Source organism: Elephantulus edwardii, unplaced genomic scaffold (genome assembly GCF_000299155.1).
Source record: "Elephantulus edwardii isolate Elephantulus edwardi_28Jun2011 unplaced genomic scaffold, EleEdw1.0 scaffold00062, whole genome shotgun sequence".
In the NCBI taxonomy this organism is placed as follows: Eukaryota; Metazoa; Chordata; class Mammalia; order Macroscelidea; family Macroscelididae; genus Elephantulus; species Elephantulus edwardii.
In genome coordinates, this window is record NW_006399812.1 from 14,621,169 (window position 1) to 14,639,672 (window position 18,504).

Here is an 18,504-nt window from a genome sequence, read left to right on the forward strand (position 1 = left end):
GTTTCAATGCAATATACATCATTCCTCCCCTCCTTTTCTATCTTCCCTCAACCCCGACATCAGTCCCATTTTACAAGACTGGCCCTATGCAATATTTGTCCTTTTATGACTGAGATATTTCACTCAGTATAATGTCTTTCAGGAGCACCCATTTTGCATAATATTGTATGAGTTCCTTGTTTTTCAATGCAGCATAACATTCCATTCTGTGAATATACCAGACCTTCTCTAGCCGTTTGTTTGTTGATAGGCACTTGGGTTGTTTCCAACTCTTTGCTATTGTGAACAAAGCTGCAATAAACATGGGTGTGCATATATCTGCTTGGGTGGCAGTTATGGTTTCTTTGGGGTAAATTCCCAGTAGTGGAAGTGCTGGGTCAAATGGTATTTCTATTTGCTACTTTTTGAGAAAGCACCATACTGCCTTCCACAGTGGTTGCACCATTTTACGCTCCCACCAACAGTGAATAAGGGTTCCAGTTTCTCCGCAACCTCTCCAGCATTTGATATTTGCTATTCTGTTAAATTTTGCTACTCTTACTGTGGTGAGATGCTATCTCATAGTTGTTTTGATTTGCATCTCTCTTCATCTCTCTTGCACATTTCTTCATGTCTTTGTTTGCCATCTGAATCTTAATGTCTTCTTTGGTGAAGTGTCTGTTCATATCCTGTGCCAATTTTTCAACTGTGTTATTTACCTTTATCTTGTTGTGGTGATCAAGTATTTTATAAATTCTAGATATAAGTCCCTTGCCAGAGATGTTATTACCAAATACTTTTCCCCAGTCTGTGGCTTCCCTTTTTACCCTGCTGGAGAAGTTTTTGGAAGTGCATAGGGATTTGATTCTTACCCCCCCCCCCCCCGTATAGCCCAAATGCACATCCTTTATTGATTTTAAAACATGTAGTATTCCCTTTCTCTGTTCAGACAACAATGTCTTGGTCTAGGTTTGATATGAGGACAATAAAGTGTTCTAGGATTCTTCTTCTTCTTTTTTTAAAAAAAATTTAATAACTTCAATGAACATTTAGAGATTTTGGATTTCCATTCATTCATTGCTGCACTTCTCTCCCTACCCAGCCCTCCCCCCAGATTTGATTCTTAGAAGGTCCCATTCACCTATTTTATCCTCTCCTGTTTGTAGATTTTCCAGGATGCTTGGAAGACTGTTTAGGATGTGGATTAGGACTTCTAAAGTTCTTCCAAGTTTTTCTTTAATGAAGTTTATAGTCCTTGGTTTTAGTCCTAGGTCCATAATCCATTTTGAATTGGTTTTTGTGTATGGGGTAAGGTGTGGATGAGTGCCCAGTTTTTGACACTATTGTTTCCTTTACTTTTCTAAGCTCTTAAACCTTTGTGATAGATATTATGATGGGGATTTCTCCCCTAATAAAGTTATATGTATATTTGTACATAATACTCTCAAAAAATCCAATTCATTGTCATTGAGTCAGAACCAACTCACAGCTGATCCTTCAGAGGTTCTAGAAATTGTAAATTGCACAGTTCAATACATAGATATATTTACATAGACAGATAAGAGTTCTGGTGGCCTAGCGGTAAGGAGCTGTGCTGTAATCCCGAAGGTACACAGTTCAATTCCATCAGCTGCTCAAAGGGAGGAAGATGGGCAATCTCCCCCCCGTGTGATTAAACTGCCTCTGAAAACCTGCTGGAGTCAGCTCTGGATCAGTTCCCACTTGATGGAACACAACAACAAACATCTTTTTCTCCTTTATATATAAAGTTCATATATATAAGGAAACGGACTCCTTTAGTCCCAGCCAAACTTCATGATGAAATCCCGGCTGACATGCTGACCATCTCACAGGAGAAAGTCAGAATCCAGCCATTAAGCCATTCTCACATCCTAGCCACAGGGTACTGAGAAAATCAGTGTTTATTAAGTAAAAAAATCTTGGAGTAACTTGTTAATAATAATAGATGAGCAATATATCCTCTATTTAGTGAGTATGTTAGGCTTGAATGTGATAATTGTTATCCCTTGTTGCTCAGTGCTCTTTCTATTCTGGTTCTTGTTGATAGTTCTGGTAACTGAAGATGTTAGGTGCAATCTCGTGAGGTTTATACATATATCTCAAGATACACACACACACACACACACACACACACACACACACACACACACACACATACACAGAGCTCAGGTGGCCTACTGTACTGGGTTAGCAGGTGCCCTGAAAACCCAAAGGCAGGTGGTTCAAATCCACCTGTTGTTTCATGGGAGAAAGATTGGCAATCTCCTCCCATGTGATTTTTCAGCCTCTTAAACTTTCTGTAGGTTCAGCTATGGGTTGGTTCCAACTTGATGGCACATAACATACATATAAACTAATATTGTACCATTTGCTTTCTGAGTAAGACACATGAGGGAATATACAGGTTTTAGGGACTGTTGTGTTCATTAAGATCTGGTTTCTCTTGCTTTGCTATGTATTGAGTCATCTCATTTAGGAGTGGGTCAGCCTCTGGGAAAACCACCTGATTGTAAAGTAGAACAAAATATATTACAGCAAAGACAAAAAAGGCTGTCATTTCTTAACATACTTAATCTCTGTGAACGGCCTCTCGCCTGTAAAATGGTGCTAACAGTTTCCACATTATAAAGCTTTAGGAACTAATATTTATAAAATTCTTAGTACTTCACAGTGATTAGTAAATATCAGTCACTAATATTATTATTTCTAGGATTGACTGACTTTTTTCAGCCTCCTAAGCTAGAACCTTAACTCCTTCTTCTCCCTTGCTCTGTATTTCAACCTCCTAAGTAATACTGAATCAGTCCCATTTTCCTACCCTGTACTCTGCCGCAGTCACTTACTCTCCTTCTCCAAGCCCTTATCATTTCTTGCTGAGTTCAATCCCACAGGCCTCTAGTTCAGCCTCTTCACACAGTCCCTATGCTGCTGTCAGGGTACCTTTGAAAGAGATGGCTTGAAGCGCTGGAATCACTTGGAGAGGGGAGGAAGAAAATTGTTAAAAATAAGACTCCTGGATACTCCTCCAGGGCCCCACTGTAATAGCCTTTGAAATTATTGTCTCAGAGCAGAGGATTCCTGCAGTCAGGGAGAAGATCAGATGAAGTCTCAAACTATACATTCTGTAGGCTCAGTAGACCCTGCCAGTAAGACACCTGTCCCCTTTAGCCTTTTCTTCTTCCTCACTTCTGTGACCCCATTTTCTATTTCTGGGGATGCAGTCAAAACACAGGGATTTCATCTACAGAAAATGATGCCAACAAAAATCCACCTATGTACTGGAGGTGCCATCTGTGGATTCTCCCTAGGAGACACACCACATTTAACCTTTGTAAATGAGGCTCAAGTGTGCATATTCTGTACAAACAGAAACATAAGGAATGAGGGATGTATTAGAATAGCAGTTGTACAAGTGTTAAAAAAAAAAAAAAAAGGAAGCAAACTCACTGCCACCCAAATAGTTCTGACTTACAGCGACCTCACATGCTAGGGGTTTTTACCGGCAGTGATTTTTATGGGAGCAGAGGGCCTGGATTTCCTCCCCAGTACAGCTAGGTGGTTTTGAATCACCAGACTTGAGGTTATGTGCCTTTGAGTCAGAGCCTGCCCATAGCTGACAGTTCAGTGGCTTTTTCAGAGGCTGTAAACTGCATGGGAGATTGCCCATCCTTCTCCTTCACGGCCATCAGAGCGGACCATATCAAATAACCTAAGATGTCCCAGGGGCACATTAGCTCTAAAAGAAAGCACTCAGAAGAAAAGGAGGTGTACTCAGGAACAGAAATTCAAAGTGGCTCTTTAAGATTTGGTTACTGGCAGGGTTCATCAGGGGCTACAGAGCCTTGTGACAACTCTCTTTGATCCTTGTGTTTCTTCCAAAATAATATCTGCCCTTTGATCTTCCTGTTGTTGCTATGAGCCATCCAGTCAGGACCACTCACAGTCCAGCAACTGAGTTTTCAGGCAGTTAAATCACATCGGAGATTGCTCATCTTTTTTTCACAGAGCTGCTGGTGGATTCGAACCGCATATCTTTGAGTTGGCAGCTCAGCTCCTTATCCACTAGACTATCTCCCCCAAGGGACTTAAGAGTCATAGACTTCAGACGTTAGTGGGGTGTCATTAAGCCGGGATTTGCACTCTATTTTTACCACTGTAAGTAACAGTATCCCTAGACATTCCTGCTGTCATCCCAGCTCCCCGAGTAAAGGGGACAGAAACTGCGGATTCTGTAAGCTCAGCAGAGCTTTCCAGTAGGATTTCGGTCCCTCTTGGTGTGCTTTTCCTCATTTGCGTGACCTCATTTTCTATTCCGGGGACGCAGTCTGCACACAGGGATGCGAACCTCCCAACTCGCCGCTGTGCGACGACAGCCGCTTCTCAACGTCCGTGGCTTTCTCTTCCCGCGAGAGTGAGCGGGATGAAACCCAAGAGGGACGGCGGCAGGTCCGCTGGCGCGGCTTCCGCCCCTCCCACAGCTGGGAGCCTCTAGCAAGCAGCTCGTTTTACTTTCCAGACTTTGGACTGTCCGCAAGCCCCGGCAGGCCCGCAAGCGCTCGCGGAGCGAGGCTCGAGGACCCAAGCATTTCCCGCCGCGCTAGAACCCTGGTCAAGCGGTCATGAGCACCCCGCTGAGCCGAGGCTCGATCAGCTGGCGGCGAGCGGCCAGCGTGGTGTTGGTGACCCGCTGGCCACGCCCGGGCCCCGGCGCCCCGCCGCCGCCGGCCGAGGACTTCCGCCTGCTGTTGCTACAGCGCTCCCAGCGCCAGCGCTTCCTGCCCGGCGCGCACGTCTTCCCCGGCGGCTTGCGGGAAGCGGCCGACCGCTCCGCCGACTGGCAACGTCTCTTCGCGCCGCACCACCAGCCGCCGCGCTTCGGCCTGACCCCCGCGCCGCCCCCGCGCAGCACCTTCCCGGTGCTGACCAGCCATGGGCTCGACGCCGGCGAGGCCGGGGCGCTGCCGGATGAAGTCGCCGGCCGCATCTGTGCCATCCGCGAGGCCTTCGAGGAGGTGGGCGTGCTGCTGCTGCGGCCCCGCGGCGCCGCGTGGGACTCCGGGCCCGGCTCCGAGCTCTGGCCGGAGCCCGCCTGCGCTCTGGCGCCCCCGCCCGACGTAGAGGATTGGCGCGAGCGCGTCCGCAAGGACCCGCGCCACTTCTTGACTTTCTGTGCGCACCTGGACTGCACGCCTGACATCTGGGCGCTGCACGACTGGAGCCGGTGGCTGACGCCCTTCTTGCAAGCCGGCGGCCCGCGCTTCGACGCGTCCTTCTTCTTGTGTTGCCTGCGCGAGCCCCCGTCCGCCTACCCTGACAGCCAAGAGATAATGGACTGCAAGGTGGGCTACCTAACGACAGGCCGTGAGAAACCATCAGAATTTGAGACAGAATCCTCAGATAGAGCGATCCCAGTTTTAACTTCCTTTTAGGGTCGTGGAGCCTGTAAATAAGTGAGCTCTGGTGGCCTAGTGGTAAGAAGCGACCCTACAATACCAAAGGCACGGAGTTCAAATCTACTGGCTGCTCTGAAGGACAATAATGAGTTTTCTCCCCCCTTGCCATTTACTGCCTCTGAAAACCCACTGGAGGGTTAGTTTTGTGACTTCCACAGCTCACAACAAAAACAGCGGAGTCGTTTAGCCAGTAAAGGATCTAATAGTATCGAGTTCCAGATATTCGGGACCAAAGCCATGACCTTGTGCCATATTTTGTGACTTCTGTCACTTTACAGTCATTAAGGCCTTGCGCCTGCGTCCTAAGGTGTTTCATGGGGCGAGGGCAGTCCAAATCAGAACACCCTAGCTCTGTGGAGCGTTGAGCTTAATTATTAATTCAATCCCCGCCTCACCTTCCGCTTCACCCTATAAGGAAGAGTAAAATGGCCCCATTGCTGTAAATCTTTACCAGAAAAGTTGACCACGTAACTGTTTTCTGAGTTTCTACGAATAGCCAGATGAGCACTTCCAGTGAATGGCATAGAACAATTATGGACTCCACAAGAACCAACATCTGTCTTGGAGAAAGTGCAAACAGTCCTCCTTAGAGGAAAGGATGATGACACTTCGCATGTCCTTTGAGCATATTGTCAGGAGGGTGCCAGTCCTTGGAAAAAGACCACTGCTGGGAAAGGGGGAGGGTCAGAGAAAGAAGATCCTCGGCAAGTTGGAGTGACCCAGTGATTTTAACAAAGGATTGGTGCACGTCAGAAATGGTGAGGATGGTGCAGGATAAGGCTTAGGTCTGTTCATAGAGTTGCTATGAGTTGTAGTCAGGGACATCTAACAACGACCATTTGTTGAGACATTTCAATTGGTGCTCTGTAAATTTCTCAAGCCTCATTTTTGATTAGTGCCTTCAAAGCAGCTTGCGGTTCTTCCATCAGCACCATTGGTTCTTGATCAAGTGCTACTTCTTAAAATACTTGAGTGTCTTGAACTATTCTTTATGATACAGTGACTGTGTATCTCTTACAGCTTTTTTTGATGTTTCCTGTATCAGTCAATATTTTGCCCATAGAATCCTTTAGCATTGTCCTTCAATGCATGAATTTTTCCTTCATTTCTTTCAGTTTAAGAATGACAAAGGTATTCTTTCTTTTAGGTTTTCTAATTCCAGGTATTCGCAGATTTCATTATTGTACTTTACTTTGTCTTCTTGGCCCACTCTTTGAAATCTTCAGTTCTAATTATGCCTTCCATTTGCTATAGTTTCTCTACATTCTAGATCAAGTTTCAGAGCATGTTCTTAGATTTTAGAAATTTCTTTGTTTTTAGTGACCTTTTGCTTTCTTTATATATGATGTTTCTTAGGTTACCCCACAACTTGTCATCTGGCATTAGTATTTAATGCTTCAAGCCAGTTCTTGAGATGATCTTTAAATTCAGATGGAGTGTTACTTAAGATCATAATTTGGCCTTTTTGAACATGAGCTGTTGATGGTTCTGCACTTGGCCTCTGGCCTTGGTTTGTCTGATGATATTTGAACTTCTCCTTAGTTTATTTCCATAGATGTAATCTGTTTATTCCTGTGATTTCCATCAATATTCTTTGGTTTTTTAAAAAAATATTTTGAGTGAATTGATCTTGGTAATACAAAATTCTGTCATGCAATCTCATGTCATTTCTGTCACCAACACCGTATTTTCCAACTACCAATACTTGTTTGTTTTCACTTTCCAAGCCCTATTATTTTATCACATTCCAGTCCTGATTAATAATGCATCCTGACTGCATGCTTAATCAAACATACACTTCTAACCTGTCACCTGTTTGGGATTGCCTCTTATAGTCATCAAGTTCTCTGTATGGTCATGTTAGGAGAGATCTGGAACTTATCCTGTAGTTCTATCCTCAGAAATTTTCTTTTTCAGCCAATCTTATGTGGCCTCAGCTTTCACATTTATAAGAGTGTATAGTTGGGCCTACAAGCTTGCTCTATGGAATCCAGGGCAGAACGCTTCTGTTTCAACTACTTGGGCTTGGAAGTGGCCATAAGTTCTAATGAAATACATATGGAGTAACCAATTAAAGAGAGCTTTAGGTATTAGTCCATATTCATGAAACCACATCTTTTTTACTCAGTATTTGTGGGAGGAGGCTTCGGGGAGATCACAATGCAGAAGTAAGGTCACTTGAATAAATGGGCAAATTCTGCTTGGTTGATGCCTCACAGGGTTCTTTCTCCCAGGTATGTAGGCCGAACCACACCTTTTAAACTTTATAAAAGTCCGATGGCATCTTATTCGTGCTACCTTGTGGCTGCTGAATGCCCCATAGGGATTGAGAGAACCTTATCTTGCATGGTAACATCATGTCCCACAAAGTTCCCATTTGTGGGAGCAACAAACAGAAATAAACTTCTCAACTTGCTGTCATGGTTACCCTTTCCTTACCCTTTCCTTGGGAGTGACCAACACCACGTTGGTCTATCAGTATCTCTTGTCTTTTATGCTGCATAATTTTCCTGTGTCACCTATTGGTGATTTTTTTTCCCCCTTGGGTCAGTCCAGCTTTCTTTATAAGATCTTTTCATGTTGTTTGAGAGAGAACTAGAAGGACTTGTTTATAGATTTTTATATCTTCAATTAGGTCTTAAATGCTGGATCTAACAGTCTCAAATTTCACACTGTCTGTAGATGAAACTTCCAGAAACCCTACCTTTGTTTTCCACAGTGGTTATCTCCATCAGAAGCAATGGAAAAGTTCATATCAAAAGAAATTTGGCTGGCACCCCCGCAGTTCTATGAAATGAGAAGAATCCAAAACTTTGCTTCTCTCTCCACCTTGCACAAATTTTGTTTGGATCGTGCATCGGAAGGAGCAGAAACGTGGATGCCAATCATATTAGTTACTGCTAATGGAACAGTTCAGCTTTTTCCAGGTAAGAGTGAAATCATGATTCTTTTTATTTAAATTGTCATGTACCATCAAATCAGATCCGACTGGTACAGGAGGAGATTGGCCCTCCTCCAGAGGAGCATCTGGTGGATTCAAACTGCGTGCCTTTGCGATTGCAGTGCAGCTTCTTGCTACTACGGACCATGATTCTTTTGTTATTATTCACATTTGAAGTGTATAGCAGTACTGCCCAACACAAAGACCTGAATTTCAACTTGTGTTTAATACCCAGTTAATGAAGTAAGATCTAAATCTGTAAAATATTCATGGCTTTAAAAATAACCAATAATTCTGAATAATACCACTTTGTCCACATACATAAATATGCCTTTATGCAGAAAGATTTCCAAACTATAACTAAATTCCTTCTTATAGTTTTAAAGTTTTGTGTTCATTAAAAACCTTTAAGTTGTCAACTTACTGAATTAAGAGGAGTTTGTTGGTGTCAGTTGTTAAGTGAACATGGGACAGAACGTCTGTTGTAATTTAAACAAGACTTAGTGAGGGGTCTGATTCTGTGGCTCCCGGTACTCATTCCTAAGAATAGTGATAACAGTTATTTCTCAGGCTACATGTGGACAGTTCAGCAGTTTTAAAGTGCAAGTGATAATCCATGTTGTTTAAATGAAACACTAAACATATATAGGTAGTACGGCCAATATTGATATTTATATTGAATAGGATTGAGAGTCATGAACTTGTATAAAAGTTAGAGTTCTTGATGAAAACATATTGTTGTTGTTAAGTGCTGTTGAGTCGTAGACGACTCATAGTGAACCTATGAACAAAAGACCTGAACACTTGTGCAACTTCCATTGTTTCTCCAAGTTCATAGACTTTCTAGAGGCAAGCTATTATGGAAGTGGACACCACTCTTGCTTCCAAGCTTGTTTTAATCAAGAAGCTCCACCAAACACTGTTCACCATGAGTAACCATTATCTCACTTGACACCTCAAAGTCACAGTATTCAGCTTCACAGCAACCACGAGTTACCACTGTACAGCAAATGGACTGACCAGTGCTATACCACTTAGGAGAACATTTGACCAAAACCAATTAAAACCAGGCCTGAGGGCCGCAAGTTAAAATTCCCCCACCTTTGGCTTGGCAGCATTGCTTTCTGTCCACTAGGCCAACTGAGCTCGCTCTATGTTGTTGTTGTTGTTAAGTGCTGTTAGTGACCCTATGACTCAGTCATCAATGTTTATGTTCTCAAAGAAAATACTTGGCTGAGTTGTAAGAAGTTTGGGGAGAGAAAAGATTAAAAATGCAAGAAAAAATTGAATTCATAAAATTAGAGTTATTTAACAGTTATTTCTAAACTCATGAACCAGATGAAAGTAAATATTACTTTATATGTCACTAATGGAACCGAGAAGGGTCTGAAACATTTGCTGCAAAGGGTCAAGGACTGTAATCTGGAATATGGATTGAAACTCAATATCAAGAAAATGAAGATTCTCATCACTGGGCCAGTTGGTAGCGTCATGATAGATGGAGAAGAGATTGGGATTATTAACAATTTCAGCTTGCTTGGTTCCACAATCAACAGTCTTGGTACCAGCAGTCAGGAAATCAAAAGGTGAATTGCATTAGGAAAGTCTGCTTTCAAGGGACCTCTCCAGAGTGCTAAAGAACAACAATGTCTGTCTAGAGGCTAAGATGCACATTACTTGCTATGCATCAGAGAGCTGAACAGTGACCAAAGATGTCAGAAGAAGAATTAATGCCTTTCAGTTGTGGTGCTGGAAAAAGAGTAATGAATATACCATGGACTGCCAAGGGAACTAACAGGTCTGTCCAGGAGCAGATGTCGAGGCAAGGACTTTGAAGCTCTGTCTCACACACTTTGGACATGTTGCCAAAAGAACCCAGTTCTTGGAGAAGGACATCGTGCTTGGAAAGGCTGAGGGACAGCGCAGGAGGGGAAGACCTCAGAAGAGATGAACTGACATAGTAGTTGTGGTAATGAGGGTAGATGTGTCAGAGACAGTGAGATGGGCTTAGGATAGAGCAGGATTCAGAGCCATTTTTGCATAGGGTTGCTATGAGTCATGGTCCTCTTGACACACACATAACACCATCAGCAATGATGGAAAAACTTACCTCTTGTGGCCTAGTGTGTAAGGAGTTGTGCTACCAACCCCAAAGGAGCCAGTTTGAATTTACCAGCTACTCTGAGGGAGCAGGATGGGCAATCTCCTTCCATGTAATTTGCAGCTTCTAACAAAACACTGGGGAGTCAACTATGAATTTGTTCCACCTGGATGCAATGAGTTGTTTCAACTGGAATATTTTGAAAAGGAACCCAGGTAATACAATGTGTTGCATGTGGAGCTGCTAAACTAAAGATTGCCAGTTTGACTCCACCAGGCACTCACAAGAGAAAGACGAGCAGTGTCCTCCCATAAAAATTTACAACCTTATAGACAGTGGTGGTGGTGGGGTGTGTTTGTGTGAAAGAACAGACAAGACGCAATGAGATGAGATAAAAAGCATTGGCCAATACATACAATTACATACAACACAATGTATTTAAATCTAGATTGTATAAAACCATGTACATGGATGAAGCACAATATATATGAATGATTGTACAAAAACCAATTTTAAGCAAAGAAAGAAAAATATCTGCAGCCTTGGAAACCTGATGGGTATGCTAGAATCTACCTAACAACAAAAGTATTGAAATATTTGGGAATGAAAATTATTTTCTTTTTTCAGGAGATGAACTGTACTTGGAAGATTCAGACTATGTAGAAAAGAATATGGCTACTAAGAAGACAATTGAAGAAATCATGAAGGAAAGCAAGACATTTCACCGATTAGTAATGCATGAACGCTACTTTTACAGTGTCCATGTGACTGTTCCATCTAAGTATAAACATGTTTATCCTAAAACCTTTGTAGTGAATAAGAACCGACTATAGGGTACCGCTTCTCTGGAAGAGAAGCCTCTGTGAAGTAATCCTCGTTAGTGGGGTGTAATTAAAGTTAATTTTACACCTAATGAACTTTGGGTCTTTGAAAATTATAGCACATTCTTATTTCAAGTGCATTGCCAAACTCTCTTACTTATTGTATTCTTATAGTATCACAGTGTGCCTCAACTATAAAATATTAATGACCTTATTATCAAAATAAGAAAAATATCTACAAGGTTTCTTCTTCTGTGTTGTTTTTATTATCACACAAGTTTAAATGAGATGCTCTATAGTTATTGCTATTCTTGTCCATTGTATGTGCACTGGTCCAGTGCTTAAAAAGTTAATCCATTAATTCCTCAGACTTTCTGCTGAGAGCTTTGATGGCATGCTGCATTATGTGTTGCACTGCTAACCCAAAGGTTAGTGGTTCAAATCCGCCAGGCACTCTAGAAGTGAGGCCATCTCTTCCTATAAAAATTTACAACTTTGAGAACCCAAAAGAGAAGAGTCACTGTAGGTTGCAATTGACAGCAGTGAGCTTGGATTGGTTTTAACAAATAGCAAATAGACTGAGACAAACTTCAAGCAGAAAGTCTGATTTTTCACATGATGGCTTTAGCTCTGATGATTAAATGATTTAAAAGCAAATGACATTAGTTCTTTTCAGTTCTTCAAATTGCAAGTCTATCATAATATTTTTTATTTCCCTTTTATACAATTATTTTATACATAATTCACTTTTATACAATTATCCATATACATTATTTAATTCATTGTTGTTGTCATTGCTATGTGTGAACCAATGGCAGTGTTACCTGTTGGGATGGTCTGTTTCCTTCTGGGCAGGCAGTTGTCATAGCAGCACAGAGGGTTCTGAAAGCAGTTTAGTTTTGCCAGCACCATTTATTAAAGTGTTTAATTGTTTCCCCATTTGATAAGTTTATTTCTTTGTCGAATATCAGTTGACATATATAGGCCCATTTCTGGGTTCTCAATTCTGTTCCATTGGTCTATGTGCCTGTCACTGTACCAGTACCTTGCTGTTTTACCTGTGTAGTAGGTTTTGAGGTCAGGGAGACTCCCACTTCATTTTTGTTTTTCAGAAGTGCTTTGCTTATTCTGGGTCTCTTTCCTTCCCAAATAAACTTGACAATTTCCTTTTTGATATCCTTGAAAAATGAATTTGATATCTGTATTGGATTGCATTGAACATGTAGATTGCTTTCAGAAGGATTGTCATTTTCATTATATTGAATCTTCCATGAACAGGGAATATTTTTCCATTCATTTAGGTCTTTTATTGTTTCTTGCAGAGGTATTCTGTAGTTTTCTTTGTACATGTCTTTTGGTCCCTAGTTAGGTTCATTCCCAAGTATCTCAGTTTGTGGTTGGTTGGCTAAAAAAATTGTATTGCTTTCGTTGTTTCCTTTTCTGAGTTTTCTTTGTTGCTGTAGAGGAATCCCACTGACTTTTGGATATTGATCTTGTATCCTGCCACCCCATTAAATTGGTCTACTAGCTCTAACAGTTTTCTGTATAGACTATCATATCATCTGCATATTGTTGTTGTTATGTGCCATCAAGTTGCTTGCAACTCATAGCGACCCTATGTACAACACCCTAAACCCTGCTCTATCACTTGCCAATCTTATCATCTCCGACAAGCCTATCCCCAGTGACAGAATCAATCTATCTCATCAAGGGTCTTCCTCTCCTGTGCTGCCCTCCCACACTCCCAAGCATGACGTCAGATGGAGCTTCAGAATCCTTGGAGCAGCCTGGCTTCACCCTCTCCAGGATGAACTTGTTTGTCCTCCTAGCAGTCCATGGTATATTCAATACTCTTCTCCAGTACCAAAGCTCAAAGGCATCAATTCTCCTTCTATCATCCCTAGTCATTGTCCAGCTCTCTGATGCATAGTAAGTAATTGAAAAGACAATGGCCTGTATCAGGCACACCTTAGTCTCCAGACTAACATTGTTTTTCCTCAGTACCTTAGAGAGGTCTCAGACAGCAGACTTTCCCAATGCAATTTGTCTTTTAATTTCCTGGCTGCTGATATCAAGAGTGTTGATTATAGAGCCAAGCAAACTGAAGCTGTCAACAATCTCATTCTCTTCATCTTCCATCATGATACTGCCAGTCAGCCCAGTGGTGAGAATTTCTGTTTTCTTGATGTTGAGCTTCAATCCATATTAAGACTGAAATCCTTAACCTTCTGCAGCAAGAATTTCAGGTCCTCCTCAGTTTCAGCAAGCAAGGTTGTGTCATCTGCATAACACAGAATGTTGATGAGTCTACCTCCAATCCTGATGCCACACTTCTTTGCATATAGCAACAATTTAACCAACTCTTTGGAGGCAAGGATTTTGGAGAAAAGTCATCATGCTTGGAAGGGTGGAAGGGCAGTGCAGGAGAGGAAGAGCATGGATGAGATCGACTGACACAGTAACTGCCATAATGGGGGTAGGTGTATTGGAAACAGTGAGATTGCCTCAGTAGGACAGAGTTCAGAACTATTGTGCATGGGGTCACTATGAATACCAGTCTACAGCCAGTAGAGGTGGAGCAAACCCTTTGGACCCTGTTGCACTGGGGCAGCTGGCCAGCCTAGAAGGGAACTAATTCACTTTCCATCCCAACAGGTGACACCTCCATTGATTCCTGGCCACCCCTCTGGCACCTCCCAGCCCTGCCCACAGCCAGCAGAGGCAGAGCAGACCCTTTCAGATCTTGCTGTGCTGCAAGCAGGGGAGTTAAAATCAACATTCAGGTTCCAGCCAAGACATTGCTTTTGCCTGGGAAATCCCCCTGCATTGCCAGCCCTGCACATTAACTCAAAGACTCCATCAATCACCAGCTACAGGAATACAGTCCTAGAGCAAAAGGTTTGAGGCAAAGTCTTTCCTCTTGAACTGTCAGAGTTGGGAAGAGAGTTGGGGGATCTGGCTACACGACTTCAAAGGCCAAAAAGGACAACAGACTGTAGAGAGAGCTGCAACCAGAAAATAATAAGCCATCCACCCCAGGATTGTAATTTTTTACTACATTGAGTCTTCCTGTCCACCAACAGGGACATTTTCCCATTTATTTAGGTCTTTCATTGTTTCTTGCAGAACTTAGTTGCAAGACCAGAAAGAAAAGAACAAAAGTAGTTGGCCCCTAGTCCCAGATAATTTTGCCACAGAATCACAGAGGAAGAACTACAGGCAGGGTGAATTTTCATCTCCTTTAGTACACTAGTGTATTGAGCTCCCCATCTGAAGCGAGTCTCCCCTTGAGTCCAGGGATCAGATAGAAATTAAGGCAGGGTGAGCGCCCATCCCTCCTCTGAGCAGTGAGCAAAGTCATCAGAACAAGGTCCTGCTAGGACCCCAGGCAAGACAAGACTACCACAGCAATGACATGAGAAGCAGGCTACCTCAGACCCTACACAAAACCAAAGCAAGATGCAACCCCCTAAAATTAATCAAAACACAAAATCATGGATTTCCTAAAGACCGAAAGTCTGATGGAACTTTCTGACACAATTCAAAAAACAATGATGGGAGATCTACCCTGGTTGCCAGGGAAGGCCTCAGAATACCAGATGTCTCTGGGACCTGGAGCTCATGTTTCCTGAAATTTATTTTCAAAGTGAGGTGATGGCCCTGGTCATAGCCCTTCTGATCAGGACACCTGATGTGACTGCTAAGAGTGTCTGTGGTTAATTACCTGACTGGGGTGACGCAGACCCTGGAGGCCTCCCCCAGGCTGGATTCAGAGTCCTCTGGAACCCCACCTGGTGGTCACTACCCCACAGACCCCAGAACAACAAGGGGGGGGGTCTGTCCAGGCCTCACCTGGTGCAGGACCCCTGAATCCCTGATAGGTAGGTGGCCAGTCAGGCTCTCCCAGCTAAGCCTGCCTGAGCACATCAAGGATGGAGAGGGGAGTGTGAGGCTGACCCATCTCTGCCCCCTAGAAACATGCCTGGCCCAGGCTTGCACTGGGCCATGTGACCAGTAATAACCAGGCTGGACAAAGCAGAGGGAGAGAGCCTAGGAAGAAAGGAGGCAGGCATATAGGCTGGCTCAGGAAAATAAACAAACTGGAGAAATGGGGGGGGGATCCACAACAAAACCCCAAAAGAACAATGATTTAATGTTTTCAATGGGTGAAAGATAAACTTGAAGAATTACAGATGTTTCCAAGCAAAAGCCAAAAGGAACTTATAAAAACAATAAAAAACAACACTGATAAAACAAGTGAGGCACTAGAAACTCTGGAAAAATGAGAAACTGCAATCCAGAGTATGAAGACCTATGTCTCAACCTGTTGGAGAGGCATATGAGCAAAATTGAAGAGACGGAACACAAAACCAGTGAAATAGAAGTTTTCCGCACTGATCTGCTAGAACAAAAAGAAGAATCAAAAAGGAAGAAAAAAGAAGAAAGGCTAAGAGTAATTTAGGATACTATCAAGAGGAGTAACATGCACATACTTGGAATCCCAGAACAGAAAGAAGCAAAAAAAAGGCACTGAGAGATTTGTAGAAGAAGACATTAGAAGAAAATTTTCTGGGCATAACAAAGAATGAGAGGAACGAGAAACTGAGTGAACCCTATATAGAACAGACTCCCAACAGGAAAACACCAAGGCATGTTGTAGTCAAATTTGCCAGAAACAAAGATAAGGAGAGACTTTTGAAAGCAGCTAGGGAAAATTGAATAGTAATCTACAAGGGAGAGCAAGTGAGATTAAATGCCAATTGCTCAGCATGGACCATGCGAGCAAGATGGCAGTGGAATGACATGTATCAAATACTAAAGAACACAACTGGCAACCAAGAATACTGTACATTGCCAAACTGTCCATCAAATATAATGGATAAATAAATAGTCTCAGAAAAGCAGAGATTAAAGGTGTGTGTGAAAACAAATTCATCTTTGCAGGAAATATTGAGGGAAGTCCTTCTTACAGAGATGCCACAGAAAGCAGGATGGATCAAAGTAACCAGCAACAAATTAAAAATGATAGCAATAAAACCTTGCCTCTCAATAATTACGCTGAAAGTAAATGGTTTAAATGTAGTAGTGAAGAGAAAAAGAGTAACAGATTGGATAAAACAAACAAAACCCATCAATATACTCTCTATAAGAGACACAACTGAAAAGTGAAGATAAAGACTAAAAATAAAAGGGTGGGGAAAAATATACCAAGGAAATTGCAACCAGAAAAAAACAGGAGTAGTGATATTAATCTCTGATAAAATATATTTCAGCATAAAACCCATCACAGAAGACAGTCACTATATAATGCTTCAAGAATCTGTAGAACAAGAAGACATAACCATAATATATATTTATGCATCAAATGATAGAGCTGAAAAATACACAAAGCAAACATTAACAGAACTGAAAAAAAAAATAGACAACACTGCAAGAGTAGTTGAAGACTTCAATACACGACTCTCAAGAAAAGATAGAATTACCAGAAACTCAACAAAGGTGCTGAAAAAAATGAAATCACACAATCAACCAACTTGATCTCATAGATATATACAGATTAATGCACTGAAAAAAATCTGAATATACATTCCTTTTTTTAAACTGACATATCTGTTTATTTCTCAATATGTGAAGATATCCTTAATTGATATAATGAAATAAACAAATTTAAACTCTGATTGCAATGGAAAATAAAATAGGAGATAATCTGCTTTGCAATGAACTTTATATATAGTTCAACTTAATTTAGGCAACATGCTATATGAAAAAAATTACTAACTGAACTGTAGGTATTAAATACTGATACAAGTTAACAGTTTATTGTAATTTATTTTCTTTAACAAGACTCATCAACAATCTGTGTTATGCAGATGACACAACCCTGCTTGCTGAAACTGAGGAGGACCTGAAGTGCTTGCTGTGGAAGGTCAGGAACTGCAGTCTTCTGTATAGACTGAGATTCAATATCCAGAAAACAAATATTCTCGCTCCTGAGCAGATTGGCAACATCATTATGGATGGTGAAGAGATGGAGATTGTTCACAGTTTTAGTTTGCTTGGCTCCACAGTCAACACTCTTGGCACCAGCAGCCAGGAAATTAAAAGACGTATTGTGATGGAAAAATCTGTGATTAGGGACCTCTCTAAAGTACTGAAGAGCAACGATGTCAGTGTGGAGACTAAGGTGCACCTGATACATGCCATGGTCTTTGCAATCACTTGCTACGCATCAGAGAACTGGACAGTTGACTAGGGATGATAGAAGGAGAATTGATGCCTTTCAGCTGTGGTGTTGGAGAATAGTATTGAATATACTATTGCTAAGAAAACAAACAGGTTTGTCCTAGAGAGGGTGAAGCCAAGCTGCTCTTTGGAGGCAAGGATTCTGAAGCACTGTCTGACATACTCTGGACATGTTGCAAGGAGGGACCGTCCTTGGAGAAGGACATGCTTGGGAGGGTGGAGGGACAGCACAGGAGAGGAAGACCCTTGATGGGATGGATTGATTCAGTGACTGAGGTGATGAGGGTAGGTGTGTCAGAGACAATGAGATTGGCACAGGATAGGACAGGGTTTAGGGCTGTTGTACAGAGGGTTGTTATGAGTCACATGTGACTTGACACATAACAACAACAACGAAGTTCTCAGCCATCAGCAGTTCCAGTGCAATTTCAGGTGCAATTGGGAATTCGGAAATCTCAGTGGAGCTATTAGTGTAATGAACCTTGTAGGTAAAATACATGCATACTTTTGCTAGCACATGTGAAGGGATCTTTCTAAAATTGACCTCAGTAGTGTCATTTTCAGCAAACTGACCTAGGCCACTCAGCATGGCTTTTATTGTTTCTCAAATTAATGCATGCTCTCTTTTTACAATAAATTCATAGCCATCAGAAGATAACAATTTGACAAACATGACATCTGGGCATTCACAGCCACCATAAGTTTTTTCCTCTATATCCATTATGCCCGTTGAAATTCTACTTTGTTTTTGCAAGAATTTTAGTAGTTTTTCACCAGTCACTGCGACTGGGCCTCCATGACCACCACAACACCTACTCCTCAAATATACACTCTTCTCTAATGTACACAGAGCATTCTTCAGAATAAATAATATTTTAGGTCACAAAGCAAACATCAGTAAAGTTTAAAACATGGAGTACAAAGCATTTTTCTCAGACCACAATG

The 18,504-nt window shown here is 42.0% G+C and overlaps 1 protein-coding gene and 1 pseudogene across 1 annotated transcript; one reads left to right on the forward strand and one right to left on the reverse strand.

The window, feature by feature from the left end:
* Positions 1-4,619: 4,619 nt before the first annotated feature.
* Positions 4,620-11,328, forward strand: NUDT19 (nudix (nucleoside diphosphate linked moiety X)-type motif 19). The gene is made up of 3 exons (XM_006887835.1): positions 4,620-5,339; positions 8,173-8,380; positions 11,123-11,328. Exons 1-3 carry the CDS (start codon positions 4,620-4,622, stop codon positions 11,326-11,328), a joined length of 1,134 nt encoding a protein of 377 aa, XP_006887897.1.
* Positions 11,329-15,628: 4,300 nt separating this feature from the next.
* Positions 15,629-18,280, reverse strand: LOC102843663 (annotated as a pseudogene).
* Between the last annotated feature and the right edge of the window lie 224 nt (positions 18,281-18,504).